The 19,613-nt window shown below is 40.2% G+C and overlaps 1 protein-coding gene across 1 annotated transcript in view; it reads right to left on the reverse strand.

Moving 5' to 3' along the window:
- OSBPL9 (oxysterol binding protein like 9) overlaps positions 1 to 19,613 on the reverse strand; it is a 96,038-nt gene that overhangs the window by 27,009 nt on the left and 49,416 nt on the right. The window contains 2 exon segments of the mRNA XM_048498967.1: positions 7,324 to 7,374; positions 11,323 to 11,355. Of these exon segments, the coding sequence (XP_048354924.1) occupies positions 7,324 to 7,374; positions 11,323 to 11,355 (84 nt within the window).

A 19,613-nucleotide genomic window follows, 5' to 3' on the forward strand; every position in this document is an offset into this window, starting at 1 on the left:
ACAAATTCTGTAGCATTCTTCTGTAAAGACATGGTCCCTTCCAAAGCAATGTGATTTGAGTTAGTGGTTCAGAACACTGTAGTAAACATAAATGGCGCAGAGTTAATCTAATTGGGTTTTATATTGATCTGCTGGGTAACAGCCACTAGATTTAATGAAGAAAGCAAGTGGTCTTGGGCAACATGGCCACACTGTAGCCTGGAGATAAAGGCAGAAGGTCCCAATGTTGGTACAAATGTCAGTCATGTACCAGCGACCAAAGTATACTTGAGACTGTAGAGAATTGGCTTGACTGCAGTCAAATTGGCTTGACTGCAGTCAAAATCTGCAGTCATCTCATCAATAGTGGTAGCAAAAAGGGGGTAGGACTAGTGAACATTCTAAGGGTATGAATCCCTTTTCTGGTACCTTTACTCCCAGGTACCTTTAGATGATGAAAAGCAGGATACCTTTAATAATTTACCTTTAATAATATAGCACTGTCTGGGAGATATATATCAAGATGAACAACTTCAAGGCAAGTCAAGGACCTTACAACAAGGCACCCCCAAGTCTCCCCAGCGCGAGAGAGAGGGCGTGCCTTTCACACACACAAGCATCTGCCAACTGTCTGTGGGAATTTTTTCCCTCCAAAGTCTCTGACGAACAGCTCTCACTGAGCAACTTTTTAATGTCAGAAATTTTTTTTTAGAAATGTGGAGAGGATGTTTAAGAGTTCATATTCCTTTTCAGTTTCCCCACAGTTTTCTAAGAAGCCATCTAAATAGTCTTTAGCTGCTCTTCCAGGGTATTTGTCTGTTAGGCAGGGCAGTATCTCTGGCCTTTAGATTGGGGGCTTTGTTGTTTTAACTGATATGTAACTGTAATTGTTATTTAAGTTTTTTAAGTTTTAAGTTTTTAATGAATTAAGCTGCATTCTTGTATTTGAAATGTTTTGTTGATTGTTGTTTGAAGTGCAGCCATTTTGTGAACCGCCTCGAGCCCTTCGGGGGTGAGGCGGCTTATAAATCTCATAATAAAGAAATAATAAATAAATAAATAAAACTAAAATAACTTTTTGTCTTCCTGAAATGAACTAAATAAAGAAATAGCACCAAAGGCTTATGAAGTTGAACCAGAAATTGAAAGATTTTATTTACAGAAACAAATTTAAAAGAGCTAAACTGGCAAATGCTTGAGGAAAAATATATATAGGTACAATGGAAGCTGGTTTTAGAGAGGCTACTATTTACAAGATTTTGTTTAGTAACTTTTTCAATTGACACAAATTACAGACAGGACACGCTCTTGTGCCTTCCTGATGTCACTTTGATACTAGATAAAAATAAATCTGTTACTTCAATATAGTTGTTACAGAGTTCTGTTTGGAAAAATCTTCCATTTTACCCTCAGGTAAGTATTACACACACACAGTTCTTTGGCCACTAACACGAAGACAAACTCTCCCTTAAGAGTGTCTCTCTCACACAGTGCTTCTCTTGGAAGGATGGCCGCTCTCCTTGAGGAAGCTCCAATCCTCTCTATATAACTCCCTTCTCTCAGAAGCTTTGCTGCTTCATATCTGAGTGGGATTCTCCTCAGAGAAAAAAAAATAACAAAATCACCAGTGTGATTAAACAGTGTTACTGTGTTTAACTCCAGGATCTCTGGTAGAGATTCTTTAACCAAACTTTGCCCTTCCTGGCACTTAATTCAGAGAAGCACAGCCCACTCTGAACTGGCCCTCCACCTGCAGAGAACTGAGCTACCTCAGAGCTACCATTCCAAGGACATAGGTAAGGGGGGTTCTCAGGTTAAAAAAAAACCCCATTCATGTCTGAAGCTCTGCCCCTCCATTTGTGGGTTTTTAAAACATTTTAGTGTTTTTTCAGTTTTTGGCCTGCAGGGGGCGCATTGTTTGGGCTAGCAGCACTAAACTTTCAGAGATTATTTGAGGGACTCTCCTGATGATACTACCCTGGTTTGGTGAGGTTTGGTTCAGGGGGTCCAAAGTTATGGACTCCCAAAGGGGGGCATCCTCCATTGTTTCCAATGGGAGCTAATAGAAGATGGGGGCTACACCTTTGAGGGTCCATAACTTTGGACCCCCTGAACCAAACTTCACCAAGCCTGGGAGGTATCATCAGGAGAGTCTCTTACTGATACTACCCAGGTCTTGTGAAAGTTTTGGTCCAGGGGGTCCAAAGCTGCCATGGGACTCCTTCAAAGGGGGTGCCCCACCTCCTCATTTCCCAATAGAAAGATGGGGGCTACATATATTTAAGGAGGGTCCATAACTTTGGACAATCCCTGAACCATAAACTTCACCAAACCTGGGTGGTACTCATTAGGAGAGTAAAAAGATACCCCTGAAAAGTTCGGTGTTTCTAGCTTAACAAATTGCACCCCCCCTGACAGCAGGCACTCCCTCAAATTTCCCTAGATTCTCCTCTCTTTTTTAAATCCACCCCCTTCGGCATTTGGAGCTAGTGTAAAGGGAGAATCTGAGGTCCCCTAATGGTTTAGAGACAGGGGTAAGGAACCTTCTAACACTCTGCAAAGAGCCATTTTGGGACCCGCTTTCCACAGAAAACACATGGAGCCGCGAAATACTCTTTTTGACATTTAAAATGTAAGGTAACACTGTATATATTGTGTTTTTTACCAATTATAGTGTATTGTGCTCTTTATGAAGAGCAGTGTGTGGCTTTTCACATCATGTACATGGGCTAAGACACACACACACTACCCATTCTCCCCATGGTTTTGGAGAGCACTGGAAAGTGCAAGTAAAATAATAAAATATATTTTATAAATATGGAATGAATAATAATGGAGATGGGGAAAGTCATTGACTGCCTAATTCTGTTCCACGTTCTGGGCAGGGTTTTTTTGGGGCTTTTGAAAGGGACGCTTCAGAGCCTTGCTTTCAGATCATTTATGGCTGAAGAGATATTTCCCTTGAAAATGCAACACCTGTTACAAAAAATCTTCAGAACCCAGAAGGGCTGCCATTATGGCTCAAGGCGGCCATTTCAGTGCCACTTTCTCTGCCAAGCACACTGACCTCATCAGGTGTCTGTTGTGGGAAAAAGGAAGGAGAAAGGGTTTATGTAAGCCACCTTGAGTCTCACTTTTACAGGAGAGAAAGGTGGGGTATAAATCCAAAATCCATCATCTTCATCTGTATTGCCCAGAAAACTGTCCCACAGGTCTCTGCTCTTTACAACGTCCCCCATCTACTTTCCTGAAAGGCGTGGGGGGCACATTGTGGAATGGGACCACTGATTTAAATAATTTTTACAGACACTTCTGAGACGGCATGAAATTGAGCCCGTAAGAATGAATAAATCTCTGGAACTCACTGACAAACCTTTTCTTAAGCAATACAGAGATATGTTGGAGCGATGCTTATCACAAATTAATAAGCCCTATTCCATGATGCAATGTTTGTGAGCTATAATGTATCTTTTAAATATTTTTAAACTCTGTGTCCTGACAAAAAATTGACATTTCACCATACTTTAGAGAACCTGCTATTCTTCATCACTCTAAACTTTACATTTGTTACCATAGAGTATCACCTCAGAAAAGGTATATAACAACATTATACATCTGAACTGACTCAACATTTGGGGTGGGGTGGGGGCTTTCTTTCCTCTATGAAGTGTCATTTCCTCGTGTATCCTCTGGAATGCTGCTTTTAGGCTGTCCTCATCTTCTTCTCAGATATGCTACATCTATTCTTCCTCCATTGAGCTGGTATGATAATACCCTTATAAAGTTCTTCTTATTCAGTTTGTGCAACAGTCACTGCTCACTCTGCCAAAAGTAAACCATGGGAACATATGAAGCACAAGCTCCTCCTGTCTAGAATTTCTCCCCCTGAGACAGATGGAGAGATTCTATGCCTTGAGGTGCATAAAATCTTAGGGACAGGCATTAACTCCAAGACCTCTCCTGGAACTGACTGAGTAGAATAACCAAAGAGGAGGTACATGAAAGTCTATTCTTTATAATTAGTTTTAATATTGGCCTTCTTTGAGGGTAGTTCTACTTGGCTTAAAAGAAAGATGTGTCCTTGGAACCAAGCAGGAGGCACAGATAGGGGCTGGAACCAAAACTGAGGCTGCTGGAACCAGCAGCATCAAGGAGACACAGAACCAACTGAAGTTTCTGAATACTTTTCAAGGGCAGCCCCATGTAAAGTGCATAGCAGTAATCTACTACCCAATGTTCCCAGCAACTTCCCCAAGGTTGGATGGGTCTTCTGATGGAAGTGGTATGTGAGAAAAATCTCTTCTGACAAATGGATGGATCAAACCCAACATATTTAAAATCACAGTTACAGGAGTGCTTATCCTTGATTACACGAACTCTACAAAAATCTCAATTGTAGGATACAGAATGTGGTTATGTTCATGTCACAAGCTCATATTGGATAGTGCTAATTATTTGACAGACAATAAACCTTCTACACCATGTATTATTATTCACTCTCTGGAACTTGAGTGCAGAAGAACACACACATCTCTTTAAAAACAAAGGTATCTCTTTCAAGAACCAGCAAGACTTGTGCTTATCTCTGTCACAGTGTCCTTTAATTATTTATGTTCACTTTTAATTTGGCTAACTGTACTCATCTTCACTACTGAGACGTATTGATTTTTAACCATTAAACAGGAGGAAAGAAAAAAAATTCCTCCCCCTTCTTGCACAAGGGTGCCCTACTATTATGATAATCAATTAACTTGGATGTTAATGCACATAGCTAGTGCAGTATAGTGCTTAGAGTGTCAGACTCGAATCTGGCAAACCCCAGTTAAAAAACCCACTCCGCTGTGGAAGTTCACTGAATGAATTTTGCCCAGTCACACCCAGCCTATCCTACCTCACAGTGTGAGGAACTGAGAAAAATGTAAGCCACTCTGGGTCCCCACTGGGGAATAACAGTGATTCATTTATATGCTCCTCAGATAAACATTTAGATATTATGTGTTATCATAGAAGTCCACTGGGGCTTGCATCATAGATTACATCTAGAAATTCAACAATTCTGTTAAAAATTACCTTGTTACAAGTGGGGGACCCACAAGGACTTGGAAGGACGTCACATTTACCCCACTGTCAATATTTCTCTTTTCCCTTCCCTTCCCTGAAAGCCCCAAAGCCTCATCTTTTCCTGCTTCCTTCTCTCCTTTGAACCCATTAGCCAATCAATCTACATTTACCTGCCCCCCTCAGCTTCACTGTGCCTCTCATTCCCTTCTCCTAGTAGCCCCTCCAAGGGAAAATTCTGGCTGAATTGAATGCCAGTCACCAGGCTGGGCCCAGTTGCAAGTTGCTGGCTGAGCCAGGCCCAGTTACACAGGGAAACCTGCAAGACATTGTGGGGGTACCTCATTTCCCCATGTATCTGCCTCCCTAAACTATTTCTTCTTACCACTCCCATGGCAAGCCCAATATCCTTAAATGTTCCTGTCTGCTTCTCTCCTTTCCACTCATCTACCAACCTCCCTTTTAACTGCTCCCTGAATTTTGTTATATTTATGATTTATTTACTTCATTTGTACCCCAACTTTCTCCACAATGGGAACCAAAAGCAGTTTACATTATTCTCCTCACCTCATTTTATCCTCACAACAACCCTGTGAGTTAAGTCGGGCTGAAAATGTGACTGATCCAAGGTCACCAAGAGAACTTCCAAGGCAGAATAGGGATTTGAACCTGAAACTCTCAGATCCTAGTCAGAACCTCTAACTACTACACTACATTGGTTTTCATAGAGCAGCAGTTGTCGACTAGTAGCAGGCACCTGGGCTGGATGAGTCATGCAAGTCAAGTGACAGCAAAGTCACCTTGTGGTTGCTGCTGGGCCTGATCCCAGTGAGTACCAAAACAGTCCCAGAAAGGGCCCTGCCCCTCCTCCTGCCTTTTACTGACAGAAACCAAGGCTTTAACTAAGGGCATTTGTTTCATAAAGCTACAGGGATAACTTCCGTTACCTGTGTATTGGGGGGGGGGGGGGTTAACCTCACAATGTAACTGTTAGATTTCAGATTCTTCTGCAAACCTAGGGTTTTTCTCAGGTTTGTAGAATGACCTGTCTTATCTGTCCACAGCTCTGTATTTAAGCATCCACAGATGTGGCCACACTGAGAATTCGATATATTGATGATAATATATTTCCCAACAAAAAATATGGTGTATTTTCTAAACTAGAACATGGCAGAAACTTCAGTGCTATATGTTATTAATTATTAGACCTTCTTAGGTTAGATAATAAACACAGAGTTTTAAAGTGGTGTGTGACAAAGAAATCCACATTAATGATGAAGTATTTCAAGTATGCGTAGATAATCTCTTCTCATGCCACTGAGTGCCCAATTGAATCAATTCTCATTGCCAGGAGAAACTCTACCAAAAGAAAAACCTCTGACACAATAATCTATTTATCAGAACACCAGTTTACACTAGTCTCTCAATGTCAAGCTGTAAAATCACACTCCATTACCAGCTAATTCAGCTGTTTTCTATAAATGATTCATAAAAAGGCCAAACATTAACATTTGTTTCTTTTCTTATCACTTAGACTCCACAGGATTGACAAGAGGAATTTAATGTGAGTGTTTAAGGTATAAAAAATTGTTCTTCTTTAAAGTCCAATGTTAATTTCTACAGAGGAAGCTTATAGATATTAAAGACAGAAGCATAAATAGGTACAATACTATAGACAAGAATCCGTTCTCTTGCATTCTCAAAATAAGAATGGACAAATACAGTAGTATGTTCAACACCATCCCATATATCACAACACCTATGATGCCTGCTGATGATACTTTATCACCAGTTTAATATGAAAAGGAGCAGGATGTCCCAGGATGCCAACACAAGTAGACAAAAAAAGTTGAATCCAGTCAGTTTTTTTACCCACTCTTACCCATTGTTATTACACCATCCATCATAGCTTTTGTCCATGCAGGTCCCACTATCTCCAGTACAGACTTCTAGTGGTCAAAGGAGACCCATTCCTCCTTTTTCACATTAAAAAAATTGTTGGAACTACCTCTATAAAGGTCTCAGAAATCCTGGGCAATGCTAATTATTCAAGTTATGGAACTTTTCAATTAAAAACAAAATGAGCATTTGGTCATAAGCAATCACTTGTAGGAAGCAATAAGAAAGTAACTTTCATAACTGAATGCACCTTTACATCTCTTCTGATTCTTGGACTTTTGGATTGTTCCAACCAGTCACACTATAATATTAAAAAATAATTTACTTGAAGAGTGGAATATTATGTGCCCAAACATTCTACTGGATTTTTGTGTTAGAGGTACTTACTTTAGCAATCTGCAGCAACACAATGCAATGTTTTATTGACTCGACCATGCTCTGTAGGGAATAAAAACAAACATGTTATTATCCCTACATGAACATTTTACTGTTGGTAAAAATAAAACATTAACTAATATAAAAATTACTTAAATAGGTTGTTACAATCACTAGATTCCCACCTGCAACAGTAGGCTCATTTTCTTTCTTTTCTTTTTTTTTCTTTTTCTTTTTTCTTTTATTAGGCATTAAAACATAGCAGAGCTAAGTAATCCAAATACAGTTTTACAAGATAGAACAGGTACTCCTGTTTCAAAAATGCATACATCAGAGCGAAAGAGGAGACCAGGAAATTATTTCGTAATAGTGAGCAAGAATTTGGCCACTATGTCCAATTGCTTGGGATTCTCTGTATTCAGAAGATAGTTCAGTTTAAGATTAAAAGGCTTGATGACCAGTAGGGATCCCCGGAAACAGGTTTCATTCATAAAATCGCAAATTCCTCACAAACTAATAAAATGTGCTCCAATGACTTCTCAGAGGGCTTAATAGTATTCACAGGTACGCTTTTGCTGTGAAGGTGCCGGAATCTCTCTGTAGAAAAGGTTAGGAAATGTGTTGGTTCTCGCCTGGTCAATAGCCACCTCAGCTTAGGGTCGGACAAGATGTTTAAATATGCAGCTGTCTTGCATTTCCGGCATGATGTTAAAATGGAGGGGAGAACAAGCTCCTGTTTTACTAACTAGATATTGGTGTTCCTGGTCTAATAGCTGCATCTTGATACAACGCTGTATCTCGCTGGGAGAAAGCATGAGGAGCTGGTCCCAAGAAGACCCAGGAGGAAATCTTTGATTTGATATGGAGCCCACCCAGGTAGAAGATTGAAGTTCGTGGAGGGTGCAATAAATGAGACTGTTAGGTTGTTAAGGAAACATAACCTAATCCAAAATTTAAAGGTGGCCCACCATGCTTCTTTTGTTTCCAAGAGGTGTAATCCTGCTCCTGAGGCAGAGGGCTGTGAGGGTACGCAATAGGGGACCCCAAAAAAGCTTATATAAAAAATTCTACTGTATTCGCTCCAAGGATATATGCCAGGCTTCGATCCATAGGGAAACCCCATAGAGAAGTTGTTGGGACACCTTGGCATTAAATACCAAGTAGGCTCATTTATAATCATGGAACTGAATTTCTATTTGGATGAGTGAATGATGATCCAGTGAAGATTTTTAAAAAATAATTGTATTTTGCTATTCATTTTAATGGGACAGTGATTTTGCTCCAAATATTATAACTTTAGGGAATATATGTTTTATACACTCAAAAGGTTCCTAGTGAGTACAGAACTGAGCAGTCAGGCTGACTGACTCCAGCTTTATACTATTGGCTCCAAAGGTGGACCTTGGAGGGCGGAGCCAACAGTATAAAGCTAGAATTGGTCAGCCCGACTACTCAGTTCGATGCTGGCCTCACTGTGGCTTGGGCTGAGCTTTAAACTGCAGGTTGGACCTGGCCAAGCTGCCCCCAGCATAGAACAGGCCTGCCCTGCTTTGGCCAGCTCAGCGTTCAACTGTGCCCCTAGTGCCGAACACCACATGGAGTTTGAGTAAGGTCACAATTGCAAGGGGGAGAAAGCTGACAATGTGACCCCCACATGACCTTTCAAAGTGGTGCTTGGAGTGGGGTAAGATGTTGGGCTTGTCCCAGGTTCCTAGGAAGTTATGTCCCTGCCAATTGATGTTGGTATCAGCTAGCCAGCTGAAGATGTATTAAGCTTTCCATCCTTCTGAGCATGATAGTGAGTACTGGGGATAAAGAGCAGATAACTGGGATAGGCAATGAATAACAAACCGCCCTATAAAAGTCTGCCTGGTAAACACTGGGATGTGACATCACCCCATGGGTCAGTAACACCCTGTGCTTGCACAGAGGACTATCTTTACCTTTACTTTCTAATAATTGTTGGAGATGTCAAATTTCTGGAAATTTTGAACCCACGCCTAAAAAAGGTCCTGTCCCCCTGCTTTTGAGGAAAATGGAAATATTTTCAACTTCAGTATTTTTTTTGGTGGGGGAAATTGTAATGTGAGGAATACTTCTTTCCGTAGTAAACTTAATTTTATTTTACTGCTTTAGCAATTTAAGTGCATAATTTAGAATTTAGAAAATAAAACTATACTATTTGGCATATTTATGGAATTCAAAAGTATAAATTATCTGCTTTCAATAAGAAAAATAACAAGTATGATCAATACTTGAGAAAGAGTACCAAACCTCCGCATCTTTGCTATCTCAACACATGTATCTAACTTTTTGCTATTTGAGAGGCAGGAAAAATAAAAGTGGAAAATAGAAAACAAATTATGTATTAAAAATTAAGTGTATGATTTGGATAGAAACTATCCTACATTGACAGTATGGAGAGCTACCAACATATTTTGATATCTAGTTTATGACCATAAAAACAACAGATTTCACTATACATAAATGCATTACAGAATATTAATTATTGAATAAATGTGAATAATTTTGGCAAAATACATGTTGAAAACATTGTGTATGACTGCAGAATTATTTAACGTTGTAGTCCATCTTACATTTAAAAACTGAAAGAAGTCCTCATGACAAGGTTTTACTCACAAAATATATAGCAGAAAAAACCCTCAGACCTTTTCACGTTGTGTATTTTGAATGAGCAAAACCTTGTCATAAAAAGCATTTCACTGATTACAGAGGAAATTTTTTTTCATAATTTTTCCAGTGTTTCTAGATTTCTCAATGTTTCCGCAGGAGAAATTTTTAAAAAACCAAAACATTTTGATATACTCTTTCATTTCCCCTCAGGTCTTCACATCTATATTTATTTCTACCACAAAACAGAATCCTAAACTCCTTAGAATTTTTCAGAAAAATTATTAAAGTGTTGAAGCATGTGGCGTAATGTTGGTTATTATCCTCAAAACAAAAAGTTGATTTCTAACCCTAATCTAACTTTTTCCCTGTTCCACATAATCTTAATTGCTTTACAAAACTCCATGGAACTGATATATCAAGACAAACAAAAAAGCCACCCTCTCAGAGATACCCTTGCTGTTCCACTCCCCTTCCCCAGAAAAATGGACATTTTAGTCTGCACCATAAAGAGGATGACTCCTAGGAATGAGAGAGCTTTGGATTTGAGGAGCGTCAATTTCTTATAGCAGTGGGGAACCCTTTTTTTAACACCTGTAAAGATTATTTGGACCCGTTTTCCACGGGAAAAGAAAACACTTGGAGCCGCAAATAATTTTTGACATTTAAAATAAAGATAACACTATATATATAGGGTTTTTTTTAACCTTTTACCCTCACTTCATTCTGAGAAGCTTGATGGATGCTCTCGGGCCTACCTGTCTGCCTTGCAGGGTGGCAAGGATAATGGGCCGGATATAGAACCCAGCCAGCTCGGCTTTCATGGAGCCCATTGGTGCACAAGCAGGGGGCAGAAGGAGCCGCATGCGGCTCTCCCGGTACGCATGGAGTTCCCTACCCCTGCTCTATAGACTCAAGGCAGTTTACAAGCTCCTTTCCCTTCCCTACAACAGATACCCTGTGAGATAGGTGGGGCTGAGAGAGTTCTGAAGAACTGTGACCTGCGAAAAGGTCACCCAGCTGGCATGTAGGAGTGCGGAAGTAAATCTGGTTCACCAGATAAGACTCCACCACTCAAGTTGAGGAGAAGGGAATCAAACTCAGTTCTCTAGATTTGAATCCAGCTGCTCTTAATCACTACACCACGCTGGCTCTCTTAGTGCTACTGATGTGGGCCCGGTCTATTCTTCTCTGCCACCTTCCCCCATGCAGGTAGTGTAATGTGTAACAAGTCACTTTGGAATGTGTTTGTGCGGGCACCTCTCATGTAAGTACTCAGCCAAGAGTGGGACGGCCATTAAAACAAAGAGATCAGCCAAGGTGTTTTAGAAGAACTGTAATACTTTAAATGTAAAAGGCAGTTGAGACACACCACTTTACACTGTAGTTGCTCTCTTTGAGGTTTTCAATTTTCTGCAAAAAAAAACAAACAATTATTGACAATATAAGAACTAGACAGGGTAGAGTTCAAATAGATTGTTGCAAGCTGTTGATCTGTTCATCAAATACAGCATGCAACAAACTATTATTCAATATGAATATGAAATTGCAAAGTCAGATGAATCCTTAGGCCAGATAGCTTAGTGTTGTCTACTTCAATTGGCAGAAATGCTTCAGATCACAGGCACAGGTCTTTTTCAGCCCAGTTACTATGAAGATGCCAGGCAAACCATGTGCTTTATTACCAAGATGGATGAATGAAGTGGGCTGAATAATATACGGTTCCTGATCACTTGTAGCTATTAATATTAAACACATACCAAAAAGTTATTTTCCAACAATATTAGAAGCAGAATTTCTGCAAAGCTCATGTTTTTCTAGCTACGAAGGCAGGATATTTTTTACTGGGAGGGGGGGGGCATATTGTTCTTTAAAAAAACCTATGTCTCAGCCAGCATTCAAAGCTGTGTGTGTTTGATTTACATTATGAATTCCACCTTACAAACAATTAAGTCCCAAAATAGAAATACAGTTTAACTCCTTAGCTACCATAAAGAGTGTTGGAATATGACATTACGTTTATCCGGAACCTGCTCTCTTTAGTTCTTAATTCTTTTCTAAAAAAACTGAATCTGTATGCCTAGGCTTAAGAGCTATTAAGTCACTCAAGCATTTATTTCAAGCTCTTGCATGTGGAAATTATAAAGATACTTGAAATCAGCACAAGAAAAAAGTCGCCATGGGTCTTGAGCTCACCTGCAAAAGAAACATTATTAAGATGCAATCCTGCATGTTCCCTGATTCAAAAGTTCTCTGTGTCACCCAGACCAAGACCTTTTAGAAAGCTAGACATACATTTAACTGCCTCTACTATAGAAAAAACCATTGCACCTTTCCTCCCCACCTTGGTGATATTATTTGTATTGTTCAACTGGACATTGGGCTAAGATCAACATTTATCTAAGCAATGTGCTTCCTACCTTTCCTCAAAGCATTTCCAAGGTGGCTTTACAATAATAGTTAACTTATAAACTAACAGACCTCCTGTTTCTCCACACTCCCTCTCTCTTAAAAAAAGATGCCCGCCAGATTCAGACTCCCACTTTTAGTGCCCCTGCAACCAGACAGAGCCCATCTCCACAAAAGCAAAGGACTAATGTACAATGCAAAAGGTTCCATCTCTGGTTGGTGCCAGCCAGGCTACCCGAATTGGTAAGATAATCAACAGATTGCTGCCTGATGATTGTAAATGGTGTATAGGTACACGTGGAAGAGTACAGTTCTTCAAACATATGGGTCTAAGGTTTTGCAGTCTTTAAAAGTTTTAACTAGCATCTTAAGTTGAACTTGGAAACAGACTGGCAGTCAATGTAGCTGTTTTAGAATGGGCAACATATGGTCCCAGTGGCTAGCCCCTGGTGAAAGAAGTTAAGGTTGCTGCGCATTTTGAAACCAAGGCTGTTAGTTTCCAGCCGGTTAGTTCTTCTGAGAGGTGACAATACCAATGAAAGACATGTTGCCATAATCCAATCAAGAGGTTACAGAAGCATGAATCCACAGGGTCAGATTAGCTGAGTTTAGGTACCAACAGAGTTGGCAAAGCAGATACAGCTGATGGAAGGAAGACCTGGCCACCATGCTAACCTGCTTCTCAAATAGCAAGGTAGTGGCCATGAGTCCCCCAAACTCTGAACTGCTCTGAATAAACCTAATCACCTATACTCTTTTTCACTTAAAGATTAGTCAGTTGGATTGTGGCAGAATAGGAAATAGTATACTTCTGCAATGAAAAAAGGTCTAAAAGAATATGAGAATTCGCATTCATTTTTAAGTTGCTGGGTTGTTAAGGCAACCATCATTGTTTGTATTTATTAAACATGGTACTTTGAGTACAAACTATATTTATAGTACATCAAACAACTTTCCAGCCAGCCATCCACCACATCCAAGTCAATGGGTTGTCCTTCCTCCTGGCACTCTCAAAAGCTTAGAAATCCAGGATGTATCATCCTGGAGTGGCAAGGAAGAGGAAGCTGCATCTCCTCTCCCAGCCTCTCCTCTTATCTCAGGGTTGGTGCTGAGTTAAAATTCCTACACGCTTCCTCCCACTGGGTGACAGAGTGCACTGGCAGCATCTAGAGAGATTCCCACAGGTGAACGCTGCCCCTCCGTCAGAAACCAAGTCCCAAGAGGAGGGGCAGCTCTCCTAGCTACTCTCAGCCGGGCTACATTACTCATGGGCTGCCACTGGCGTCTTCCTGCACTGCCCTTCCTTCAGCCATCCTTCAGCTGGCTCCCAGCTGTGGCTCCTCATGATCAACACTTGTAGCTTCCCTATAGGGGTCACCTCCTTTCCCCAGCTCACCCATTTAGGATGCTTCCAGTGATCCACTAAACATGGCTCAAGTCCTCCCCATTAGGACAGGTGTCTCCCTCTGCTGCCAGCACCCAGACCTGACGGCTTAGTGAGGTCAGGGTGTGTCCAAAGGGGAGCCAAGGAGGGTATTTTTAGGCAGCTCTGTGAATGGAGCTGCAGGAAGATGGGTCAGGTTGGAGGCCCAGCCAAGCACCCCCACAGGAAGCATGACAATGCCAGGGTCTTACAGAACATCATATGGGAGAAATCACCCTTCCCTTCTGAGGAGTTGATCCCATTTACCTCCCCCAACACAAAGCGGTCTTCCATATACAAGCTTTTAGCTTTTATTTTGCATTTGGATGGAAGGGGCAGCATAACTAGGTAGGCACTAGGACCCAAGCAAAGTATTTTACCACAAAGAGGGTCCAGGATGTGGCGGATGAATATTCAACTCTGATTTAATCTTTTGGTGGAGTTGAGTATAGGACAAGTGGATTCAGTCCCTCTATGTCAGCCTTTCTAGCCAACATTATTTCTGTCCTGTCTGGATTCAGCTTCAGTTTGTTCTGCCTTATTAACCACCTGATCACCGCCTCAAAGTACTGGTTCAGAACCAAGATGGATGCAAGAGTCTCTGATAGGAGAAATTAAGAATTATTTAAACCACTAGAAAGAAATCCCAAGTATTGCCAAAAAGTGATCATAAAAAGAAAAACATAGCAAGCTTTCAGCTGTGTCTCAGTTTGTTGTAACCTAAAAAAACATGTTGAATGGTTGCATCTCAAGTCTCTACAGACACCTAATATTGAAAATATGCACCTACAATAATACAGCCTTTTTGTTTCCAATCTTGTGTAAAAGTATATAGCGCAATAAATTCAATCAACAAGCAGCTCCACTAGAAATATATTCTACTGGAATTCTATTGGAAGCTGTCACTTTCTATAAGGATTCAAATTGGAAGGAAGAACTAATGCCATGGATTTCAGTATTTTTCCCCCCATAACAGTTATTTCCGCAGGAAGCTACTGCAGATCTCAATACTTAAGCTGGACCGCTCCAAAATTAATCAGTGATGTTTTTCATAAGGAAACTTTGCTTAAACTCCAGGAAATATGTGAGCTACTGACATGATGATTTAAAAATACTTCAAAGCAAGGACAACCCAATTCTCTTTTGCCGGTCTGGGAACAAGAAATCTTTAAAATATTGCAGATTGCAACTAATTAGTACAAAAACAACTCATGCCCTAAAAGCTGTTCTGTCATTTGCTCTGAAACTGGAAAGCAAACAAGAACAAGAACAAAACCTTTGGCAAGATTGTGCAGTTACAGCCATACTGTTTACCCCATACACAAGTCAACATGTTTCTAATATGAAGTTGTTTCTTTGGGGGTATTGAGTATACCATGCTATGTGAACCTCCTGGTAACTATTCTACCCTGGCCATCCACAACAGAAATAAACAAATAGGGGGTTTTGTGCGTAGGAAAAACTAGACTTTGAAGGTGAAAGTATCATCTGCAGGGAGATGATAAACTTGAAATATATTGTGAAAATGGTGCAGAACTCATGAAAGGGTGCAATACATGTCATTCCAAACTGCCCTACTTCTGTTTTTAAAAAGATGAGAGCCTTTTAAAGCCTTTGTAGTGCTCTCCAAGCTTGGGCCGCTTGATCGCACGCCTGAAAGGAGGATCGCCTGGGCGCCAAAAGCGCCCCAGGTCGCTATACCAAGAGCTATAGCGCTGCTGCTGCCGCAACGCGAAAGTAAAGCGGCGACCTCGACTCTTCCTCCCCCCTGGCAGGGCTGGGTCAGCTTCTAAACAACAACCCTTAAAGGGTTGTTGTTAGAGGGAGCTGCTTCCGCGGGCAGCTGACAAGCGCAATCACGTACGGGAAGACGCTGAGCCTCTTTGTTTCTCTCGCCTTCAGCAGTGGAAAGCCGGGCAGAGCCCTCGCTTCACACTGTCCCACCTCCTGTGGGTCGGAGGGGCAGCGTAATGGCGGGGTAATTGCACGCCTTAGGCGCATTTCAGGAGGTGGACACTGTGGAGGGCTGGAGGGCGCAGGAGGCGTGGCCTGCGGCGAGCCTTCGCCGCCTGCGTCGGGTTTCTTTGCCTGCTACCGCATCGCTATGCGATGAAGCAGGTTCTCTTCCCCATGCCGCAGAACTCCTGCCGGGCGTATTCCGGCCGTGTCAGAAACGGGCCTTGACTTCCAGATGGTTTTAACCACGCTTCTTGCTACAGTGGAGCATAACTGGTAAATTACTAGCAGGATTTTTCCATTCAAATAACTTAACCTCCATAAGTAAAATATGTCATGCAATGAATGTTACCCATTATATATAAAAAATACTCACTTTTCAAATGTATCTCGACTAAATAGATTGAAACAATACATTTCAGAGAAAAAAAGAACCAGCAGATTAAGTATACTTGCTTTTTTTGTTCATCATCTTTGTAGTGCTGAAGCTTTTCATCAAATAGCTGAAAAATCATATAATAACAAATATTGCTTGTGGACTTTAGTTCATACACATAAAGAAACACAGATACATTACGTGAAAACTACCTGGATGTGTTTGTATCATATCATACTCAAAGCAATTCACTTCACTTAACTGAGCTCTATCTATGTAAGGTGCATCCTCGCTGACCTCCAAGAGGCTCTTTTGTGCCAGATGGACACACACTGGCAGTTAGGGCCAAATACAGTGGCTTGTAATCCAGCCATACATTCTGGAAGTCTCCGTAATTACTTTATGCTTTCTAACAATGAGGGGGCAGAGATTTCAGCTGATTCCAACTTCCCACAGCAGAGACTCCCACTTTGCTCCCTATGCCATTCCTAAAAATCTCCCACCTCCAAGGAGCAAAATTTTCAGAGGGCTCCAGTAAGCTGCTACTAGGGAGGGAGAATTAGCAGAAGCCAGCCACCCCCCACCTTTAAAAAAAAAAAAAAACTTTAGCCTTTTAACTCTTTATAATTATATGGATGCAGTCAATTGCTTCCTCTGATAAATCGAATAATGTTACAACTGGGCTGTGATACAATCTTATTTTTAGGAAGATTTGTATATTTTTCCACCAGAGCAGTATTTCAGGGTTTCCTTTGTGGTTTCTTTTACATTCCTTAAGACTTACATAGAGTTGCAAAGCTAGGAACCATCAACAGAGTAATTAGTAGATTATTAACAACACTCTATGGTTTTCTGATCTCCTTCTCCTCAATGATCTTGCTTTTGGAGAGACAAGTTAATACACTTGTTAGCTATCTTTCAGACACTCTTTCTCTCCAATGAAGAGTAGTTTCTGAAGTGTTTTTTAAATGTGCCAATTTTTTAAACCTTCCAATCATAAAAAATGCAGCCTACTTCTCAATACCTATTTAATACACTGCAACAGATGCTCTGTAACAGGGCTACTGACTCTAAGGGATTATGGAGAGCCACCATTTGTCATTCCCTATCAACAAAAGAGCTACATAACCACTGTATGGCTTTTGGAAGACGAACCCTCAAACACAACTTTATAATACACCATTTTAATTACCACAGTATTTCTCTTGAGCATGTAATGGTTTTCTCCTTCTAATGGCTGACCCCTGGCTAGTCCTTTGATATGAAGTGATGAAATCAGAGTCATCACAATAAAGTAGCTCTGTCAGCTTCAAGCCTCTCAGAACTGTGTTAAGTTTGGACATTAAATGATTAGTGCTTTTCCTAATGAAAGTTCCATTCCTAAAGTGAGCTCTAGGAATCTCCAGGAAGTGAGATAGAAGAATCTCTCACCATCATGCTAAGTTTTCTACCATGGTAAGAAATGTTACTTGTGCAATAGTGTCCTACAGCAGTAGGCCCCAATCAGCTGCAATACATGCTGGGACCCCTGCCTTTATGCACAGAACCACCATCCTCCAAGAGCCTTTGATATCATCATCATTTACATGTCATATTTGGTTTTAAAAGCCCATTTACATGTCATATTTAATTTTAAAAGCCCATATGTAATTATGAATTTGATTTCCAAGGAAATAGCTATTTTACATTTTTGTGGAACATGGATGTGCCATAAGGAATGATGCTCAGAAGAGCTCACATTTAGCTCCTGAATCACTGAGTATCATTGCTCTTGTAAGCCTGAAGATCCATGTCTAAAAACTGAATACCCAAGTACCGACTAATACTGAAGGAGCAGCTTCTACAGCTAAATTTTGCAACATTTTAAGAACATTAGTGAATGACTTAAGCCCTTTTTTTATTATGAGTGCTAGAAAGTAAAAGAATCAATTACAAAATCTAAATGTTCAAATCTATCCATGAAGAAAAAAATAACTTTTATTCTTAATCTTATTAAATACTACATTATTAAAATTGAAATTTGTAGAAATTAATATAAGGCCTAATTTTTTTTTTCCAGACTGACTGGTTTATATATGTTTCTGACAAACACTCAAAACAATTTCCAGGTATACAGACAAAAATCATGGCTATTAATACCAACTATAGATTTGTAGAACGCAGAAGATTGATTTCAAAAAACCCTTTAAATACCCAATTTTATTTTTTTCCTGAAATAGACAAGATGGCATTTTGTACATCTCTAAGAGTCCAGTAAAAGGCTGGGGCTTCTAATGAAAAAAAAAGCCAGAGTGTGAGCTGAAACTCTCCTTAACCTCCTGTTAACAATGTTGGGACTGTCTCCTCTGGTGTGACAAGCCTAGAAGAGGCAAATCCAACAAGAATGTAAACTCAAAACATTACTCATTAATCTTTTGACCTTTACCTGTTCTTCCGCCTTCCCCAAAGAGGCTTATAACATTCCTCCTTTCCTTCTGTTTTACTCCAACAACAATCCCATGAGACAGACTAGGTCTGGTGGAGGTAAACCTATGGCACTCCAGATGTTCATGGACTATCAGTCTATTGGTTATTAATGGCCTATTCCTTGATCAGCCTGCTGGGCTAAGTGCTGGTAGGGCCGATGGAATTGTAGAAGTTCATGAAACATCTGAGTGCTAAGTAGGTTGGCCATCACCACTGAACTAGGGCTGAGGGTATATGACAACCCCTAAGATCATCCAACAAACTTCTATGGTAAAGAAGGTTTCAAAAAAATGGGTTTGTTGGATACCACTTACTATTAACCATATTACACCACACAAAAATTCTAAGCATTAACTACTCACTCCAACAAAATTTTTAAAGGATAAACAAGAATCTCTCAATTGAACTTGAAAGCAGACTGGCAGCCAACAGATGTTTCAGGATCTCAGTAATGTGGGATAGATTTGCTAGCATTGAGTCCACACAACACTAGGAGCTGCTACATTCTCTGACTCAACAGATGTTTTCTATTTTTCCCCAAAAAAGTATATCCCGACATAGAGTGTGCAAGGATGAAATACCGAATACAGCTTCAAAGTAAGCTACTTCCATTCTACAGATAGATATCTGTTTCTCCCAGGTTAGCAGAATGCACTATTACTCTTCATGTGAAAGCTCCATGCAGACCTAACATCCTTGATATCATCCATCTAATACTGGTGCCAATATAAATAGATTATGCCATAATAAAAAACCTTGTTAACATTTGTGCATTATATTTTAAAATGATAGCTAGGTTTATTCAAGGTGAAATGGATATAGTCAAAGCATACGCTGTTTCATTATAGCCAGAGTTCATATAATGCACATCCTGCTAATTGGCTTTTTTTTTTATTATGCTTCTTTAATAAATGCACTTTTGTAATCAGAAACCTATAACAAGAATATTGCTTGTGAAGTTGGAATTTCTCTATTTTTCTGAAAAAATAGGTTTATTTCTAAGTAACTTAATACAAACTTTGAACTAAAGTAGTTGGATCA

The sequence above is a fragment of the Sphaerodactylus townsendi genome, linkage group LG05 (assembly GCF_021028975.2).
Source record: "Sphaerodactylus townsendi isolate TG3544 linkage group LG05, MPM_Stown_v2.3, whole genome shotgun sequence".
NCBI lineage: Eukaryota > Metazoa > Chordata > Lepidosauria > Squamata > Sphaerodactylidae > Sphaerodactylus > Sphaerodactylus townsendi.